The sequence below is a fragment of the Dipodomys spectabilis genome, unplaced genomic scaffold (assembly GCF_019054845.1).
Source record: "Dipodomys spectabilis isolate Male_0828 unplaced genomic scaffold, ASM1905484v1 ptg000360l, whole genome shotgun sequence".
NCBI classification, from domain to species: domain Eukaryota; kingdom Metazoa; phylum Chordata; class Mammalia; order Rodentia; family Heteromyidae; genus Dipodomys; species Dipodomys spectabilis.
The window spans coordinates 2,659,168-2,665,561 of NW_024871037.1; the positions used below are offsets into that span (position 1 = coordinate 2,659,168).

The 6,394-nt window shown below is 43.4% G+C and overlaps 1 protein-coding gene across 1 annotated transcript in view; it reads left to right on the forward strand.

Annotated features, from left to right (window-relative positions):
- Rbm5 (RNA binding motif protein 5) overlaps positions 1 to 4,596 on the forward strand; it is a 32,564-nt gene extending 27,968 nt beyond the window's left edge. Inside the window, exons 21-25 of the mRNA XM_042665894.1 lie at positions 256 to 435; positions 685 to 759; positions 1,974 to 2,071; positions 2,151 to 2,280; positions 3,979 to 4,596. Coding sequence (XP_042521828.1) covers positions 256 to 435; positions 685 to 759; positions 1,974 to 2,071; positions 2,151 to 2,280; positions 3,979 to 4,104 — 609 coding nt within the window. The 3' untranslated portion in view covers positions 4,105 to 4,596. The remainder of the gene's footprint in view (positions 1 to 255; positions 436 to 684; positions 760 to 1,973; positions 2,072 to 2,150; positions 2,281 to 3,978) is intronic.
- The last annotated feature ends 1,798 nt before the right edge of the window (positions 4,597 to 6,394 follow it).

Here is a 6,394-nt window from a genome sequence, read left to right on the forward strand (position 1 = left end):
CTTGAACCACAGTGCCACTTCCGGTTTTGGAGTGGTTAATTGGATATGAGTCTCACAGGGATTTTTCTGCCTGGGCTGGCTTCAAACTTCAATCCTCAAACTCAGCCTCCTTAGTAACTAGGATTATAGGCGTGAGCCACCAGTGCCCAGGAAGGGCATCATTTTTTGTATTACAATTTAACATTATCTAGGTCCATAGTTCTTGCCATCTTCCTATTGTACATTTCCAGTGACTCATCTTTCTTTTGTCTCTAGAGGGGTCTGGTTGCTGCTTACAGTGGGGACAGTGACAATGAGGAGGAACTGGTGGAAAGACTTGAGAGTGAGGAAGAAAAGCTGGCTGACTGGAAGAAGATGGCCTGCCTACTTTGCCGTCGTCAGTTCCCAAACAGAGATGCTCTTGTCAGGCATCAACAGCTCTCAGACTTACACAAGGTGTGCTTGCTTCTCTGAGCCAATTGAAGGTAGAGAAGGGAGACAATGAGATAATGGAAGTGCCCTGACCATGTTGAATATTCAGAACATATCTGCTGTTGAATGGTTGCCTTTTAGGAAATTGTTCCAATTGTTTTCAGATCATAGTGTATTGAGCTTCAACCCTTAAAAAACAAAAGATAGTGCTAATGTTGGGAGGGTTCATATTGGCATAGTCTATTCTAAATCTGTCTGTAAACTCTTTTATAGCAAAACATGGACATCTATCGAAGATCCAGGCTGAGTGAACAGGAGCTGGAAGCCTTGGAGCTAAGGGAGAGAGAGGTGAATGGGAAACTTGTCACTAGGGAGAGTTGTGTTAAGCTATGTGTCTTTAGTAGTTTGGGCTTTTTTTTTTTTTTTTCCTTTTTCTTTTTTTGGCATTACTCGTGGGCCTTGAACTCAAGAATTTAGGGCCTGAGCTTTTCTGCTCAAGACTAGCAGTCTGCCACTTGAGCCACAATTCCACATGTGGCTTTTTTGGTAACTAGCTGGAGATAAGATTCCTGCCCAGCCTGGCTTTGAACCATGATCCTCAGATCTCAATCTCCTGAGTAGCTAGGATTACAGGCTTGAGCCACAAGCGCCTGTCTTGTTTTAGTTTTTATTTGAAGCGTTTAGTTCCACATTCCTGGGACAGGGTAGGGGGATCTGTCACATACTTATCACCCAATCCTTGTAGCTCATATAGATTAGATCAGACCGTATGAATTTTTTTTTTTTTTGGGTCCGGTCGTGGGGCCTGAACTCGGCCTGGGCACTGTCCCTCAGCTCTTCAGCTCAAGGCTAGCACTCTACCACTTGAGCCACAGCACTACTTCCGGCTTTTTTCTTATGTGGTGCTGAGGAATTGAACCCAGGGCCTCGAGCATGCAAGGCAAGTGCTCTACCACCGAGCTACCTTCCCAGCCCCGACCGTATGAATTTTTTTTTTTGTCCCACGCTATCCTTCATGAGGTTTATAGAATAGAAAGACACACCTCAAGACTTAAGTTGCTCAAGGTCCCAAATGCTTACTAGTGATACACACTGGGTTTTATTAAGGGGAGAATGTTCCATTTTGCCTGGTTAGAGAAGTCGTCTTAGGCAATGAGAGAAGCCACAAATTAGACCCAGGAAACAAAGGATATGAAGTGATTATAAGAAAGAAGGAGCAGGCAGGGCTAAGAACAAAAGTCTGTAATACCAACAGTTGACAAGCAGTTGATGATGGTAGTTGAAAAGGCTAGTGGGAATCCTGAAATTGTACAAATAGGACCTATAGATTGGAAATAAATAAGTGGATTAGAAACTTCCCATGATGAGATAATTCTGAAGTGTTTATCTATACTTTGGCACATCCAAGGAGTATTGAATAGGTCTCTGGAAACAAGACATTTGGTATTTTTAAAGTTACACGAAATGCCAAGTTCTAGAGTAAAAGATACTTAGGGTAAAAGTCTTAGATTATTACAGATTGAAGTCTGCATGTATCTAACAGTGTTCTTTCTCCTGCGTAGATGAAATACCGAGATCGAGCTGCAGAAAGACGAGAGAAGTACGGCATTCCAGAACCTCCAGAACCCAAACGCAAGAAGCAGTTTGATGCTGGCACTGTGTATGTGATGTGCACCATTTTCCAGTTCATTAGCTGGGGCTCTAGCTGTTTTAAGTAACTGTGTGTTTGCCACTGGCAGGAATTACGAGCAACCCACCAAAGATGGCATTGACCACAGTAACATTGGCAACAAGATGCTGCAGGCCATGGGCTGGCGGGAAGGCTCAGGCTTGGGAAGAAAGTGTCAAGGCATCACAGCTCCCATTGAGGTAAGCCTAGGGTCAGAATCAGTGTTTGGGTGCTAAGTGTATAGGCTTGTTAAAGAGATAAGCCAAGATAAAGTATCCAGAAGGTCTGAGCCCAATTGCAGCAATCTTACCTTAACACAGTTGCAGATCATGTCATTACCAACAGTAGAATTCTTTCTCCAGTCACTCTCCTTATGCATTTAAACAATTAAAATGTAAGACCAAGCCCAAGTAGCTCATACTTCAAACCTCAGCTACTTGGTAGGTAGAAATATGAGGATAATGGTTTAAAGCCAGGCCATACAAAAATAAAGACTCTTAAAGAATAAATCAGGTGTAGCTGGCTCATGCCTGTAATCACAGCTACTCCTATGGCATATGTATGTAGGAGAACCAGTCTTGAGTCTGGCCTGGGTTAAAAAAAAAAAAAACCCACAAGACCTGCAGGTTGCCAGTGGCTCACACCTATAGACCTAGCTACTCAGGGGCTATGCTGAGGATCATGGTTCAAAGCAGCCCTGGCAGGAAAGTCCAAACTACAAAAAAAGCCAGCAGTTGCTCAAGTGGTAGAATACATGCTAGACAAGTATGAAACCCTTCATTCAAACCTCAGTACAGGCCCCCCTTTTCCCCTCCCTAAGAAAAGTATGTGGGTTTTTTTTGTTTTTTTTTGGTCAGTTGTGGGGCTTAAACTCAAGGCCTGGGCACTGTCTCTGAATTTTTTTTGGTCAAGGCTTACTACCACTTTGAGCCACAGCTCCACTTCCAGTTTTCTGGTGGTTCATTGGATATAAAGAGTCTCATGGCCTTTCCTGCCTAGGCTGACTTCAAACCGAGATCCTCAGATCTCAGCCTCCTGAGTAGAATTATAGACTTGAACTGCTAGCGCTCAGCAAGATTTTTCTTTTTACTTTAGTAGCATTTTCATCCATGAAAGACATCCCTAAATTGGTCATGACCCATATTAAGACCTAATCCTAGAACCAGAGGTCTCCACCCACTGGCTTAGGCAAGTGTTTCACCAGTGATTGCACCTCCTTGTCTTGGCAGTACAGCTTAAGTCAGTCTCTAATAGCCCATGTTTATCCATGTGAGTTGTCCACATGAGTTCTGCTGACATCAGCTGTTCTGCTCCAATTTATGTCTACAAGATACCAGGTCTTCCCCCAAGTTTCAGTGAAATACTGTGGGACCCTTACTGAGCATAGATGCTTACTGAGCAGTCATTGAGGAATAGGGGTCATGAATTCACCTACTTCCTTAGCGCGCGCGCGCGCGCGCTTGTGTGTGTGTGTGTGTGTGTGTGTGTGTGTGTGTGTGTGTGTATGCACACGCACGTGTATGCCAGGCTTAGGCACTGACTGAACTTTTGTGCTCAAAGCTAGCACCCTACCACCTAAAGCCAAAGCTCTATTTCTAGCTTTTTGGTGTTTAATTGGCAATAAGAATCTCACAAGACTTTGCAGCCTGGACTGGTGTTGAGCCATAATCCTCAGATCTCAGCCTTCTGAGTAGCTAGGGTTACAGGTGTGAGCCACTGGTGCCCAGCCCTTAGCCCATTTTGTTGTTCTAGTTCTTAACCCTCACCAGTATAGAAATCTTTGTTTCATACAGTCTCCTGGTGGGTGGCCCTGCATAGTAAGAAGTAGTCTGGATGAAATGAGGGATCAAACCCACATCTTACCTGCCAGATGCTAACCATCTTTTATGTTTCCCCAGGCTCAAGTCCGGCTAAAAGGAGCTGGCCTCGGAGCCAAAGGCAGTGCATATGGGTTGTCAGGTGCTGATTCCTACAAAGATGCTGTCCGGAAAGCCATGTTTGCCCGGTTCACTGAGATGGAATGAGACTGAGAGGATGACAAGGAGCTACAAGGAGCGAGCCATCTTCTGAATTTCTTCTTACCACCTGTCTTTCTAAGGGCATGCCTTGTGCTGTTAATAGTTTTAGGGTGAACCTCTTCATTCTGCAGGGTTCTCCCTTTCACCTTAAAGGAGCCTCCCTTATATGGGTTATCTGGTGAATGACCTTCCTTTCCCACCTGAGGGCCTTTGAACAGACCAGAGGGGACAACGGGCTTTTTATACTTCTGTGTACATAGTGTAATGTAGTGTGTTTTACATGTGTAGCCTATGTGTGGTCCCTCCTCCTTGGGGGTTTGAGATGCCCTAGGTGGTAAGTTGACACCAAAGCCACCTCTGTCATTTGTTGTCGTGATGTTTTTTCTTGGCAAAAGCCTTGTGTATATTTGTATATTATACATTTGTACAGAATTTTGGAAAATTTTCAGTCTAGTTGCCAAATCTGGCTACTTTACAAAAGAAATACCTTAAAAAATGGCTGTCTTAAGTCTCTTTATTCTTGGGTGGGCAAAATATATTTGAGCCAGTCAGGCCTAGGAGCAGGAGTTGGAGTTTTTCTTAATTTGTTTTTGAATCCTAAAAAAATCTCACAATGTTTATTACAAAGGTAATCTCTGATTTTTTTTGTTTGTTTTAGTAGAAAAGCAACAAGTTAATTGAAAGTGAAAATAGAGTACAGACTTTCTGCAGAGGGAACCCAGAGTCCGTCATGCTAGGCGCTTTTTTTTTTTTTTTTTTTGGGACCAGGCCTGGGGCTTGAAGTCAGGGTCCAGGCTCTGTCTCCTGAGCTTCTTTTGCTCAAGGCTAGCACTCTACCACTTGAGCCACAGCACCACTTCCGGCTTTAGCTACCAGCAGGGCCTTGTCCTACTAGAGGAAAGGGGTCTTTGATCTTAGAAGCTTCATACACATAATTTCTCAGACCACCAGATCTTTGGAGATGGACTGACAAGATAATGTAATTCTAGGCCACATAACTACCCTTCACCCACAGATCTAGATGTCTGCACCAGCACACTGCTCTTTGCACAAAAGCACTGTGAGCTATATGATCCTATATAACCCTAGCTATTCAAAAGACTGAATTTTGAGGATCACAGTTTAAAGCTAGTCTGGACAGGAAAGTCTGTGAGATTCTTACCTCCAATAAGCCACCAAAAAGCCAAAAGTGGAGCTGTGTCTCAAGTGCTAGGGCACACACATAACACACACACACACACACACACAGAAATGGGCTTCTGTAACTTGTACTCCAGTGTGTGCTACTTGATCATTTCTGACCAATGTCTGTTCACCTTGGAGAAGCTGTCTAGAGATGGTTTCTGTGTTTTCAATGTGAGTAGTCTTGTAACCAAAGACTTGCACAGACTGCATCTGGTCTTTAGGCAGCATGGCTGTGAACATACCCAGGAGCTCCAGCACCACCCCAACTGGAGAAAGCTTTTTAATTTTTGAAATTTTAGTTTGCTTTTTGCTTTTTTTTGTGTGCCAGTACTGGGACTTAAAATAAGTACCTGGTACTTTTGTTGCTTGGCTTATTTTATACTCAGTTAAACCGCACCTCTACTTTGTGGTTCTGGATTTTTGAAACGAGGTCTCATTTTTATAGCAGATTGTTTTCAAGTTTTATATCCACCTGGGCTGATGGAGTGAGAACCTATCAAAAGCAAGAAAAAATGGGTTGGAGTATATATAGCTCATTGGCTAGCAGGTTTGATACCCAGTACCATTTAGAAAAAAGAAAAAAAAAGTTTTAAAACATTCTAGGGGCTAGCAGAGCCTAGTATGAGACCCTGAGTTAAAACCCTAGTTAAAAAAAAAAACAAAAAAAACCCTACTATGTCCTCCCTCCATCCCCCAAAGGAAACAACTCATGGAAACAACTATAATGGAATGAGCTTTTCCACTTTGAGTTTGTGAAGACCAAAGTGTGTGTGAGCACATACATCTCCATTTTCACAGATTAGACATACCAGAATGCTCCCTTTTTTTTTTTTTTTTTTTTTTTTTTTTTTGTCAGTCATGGGGCTTGAACTCTGGGCCTGGTTGCTGTCCCTCAGCTCTCCAGCTCAAGGCTAGTGCTCTACCACTTGAGCCACAGCACCACTTTTGGTTTTCTGGTGGTTCATTGGAGATAAGTCTCCACAGCTTTCCTGCCCAGGCTGGCTTTGAACCTTGATCCTCAGATCACAGCCTCCTGAGTAGCTAGGATTACAGGCATGAACCACCGGAAGTTGTGTTGTAGCTCAAGGGGTAGAGCACTAGTCTTGAGATG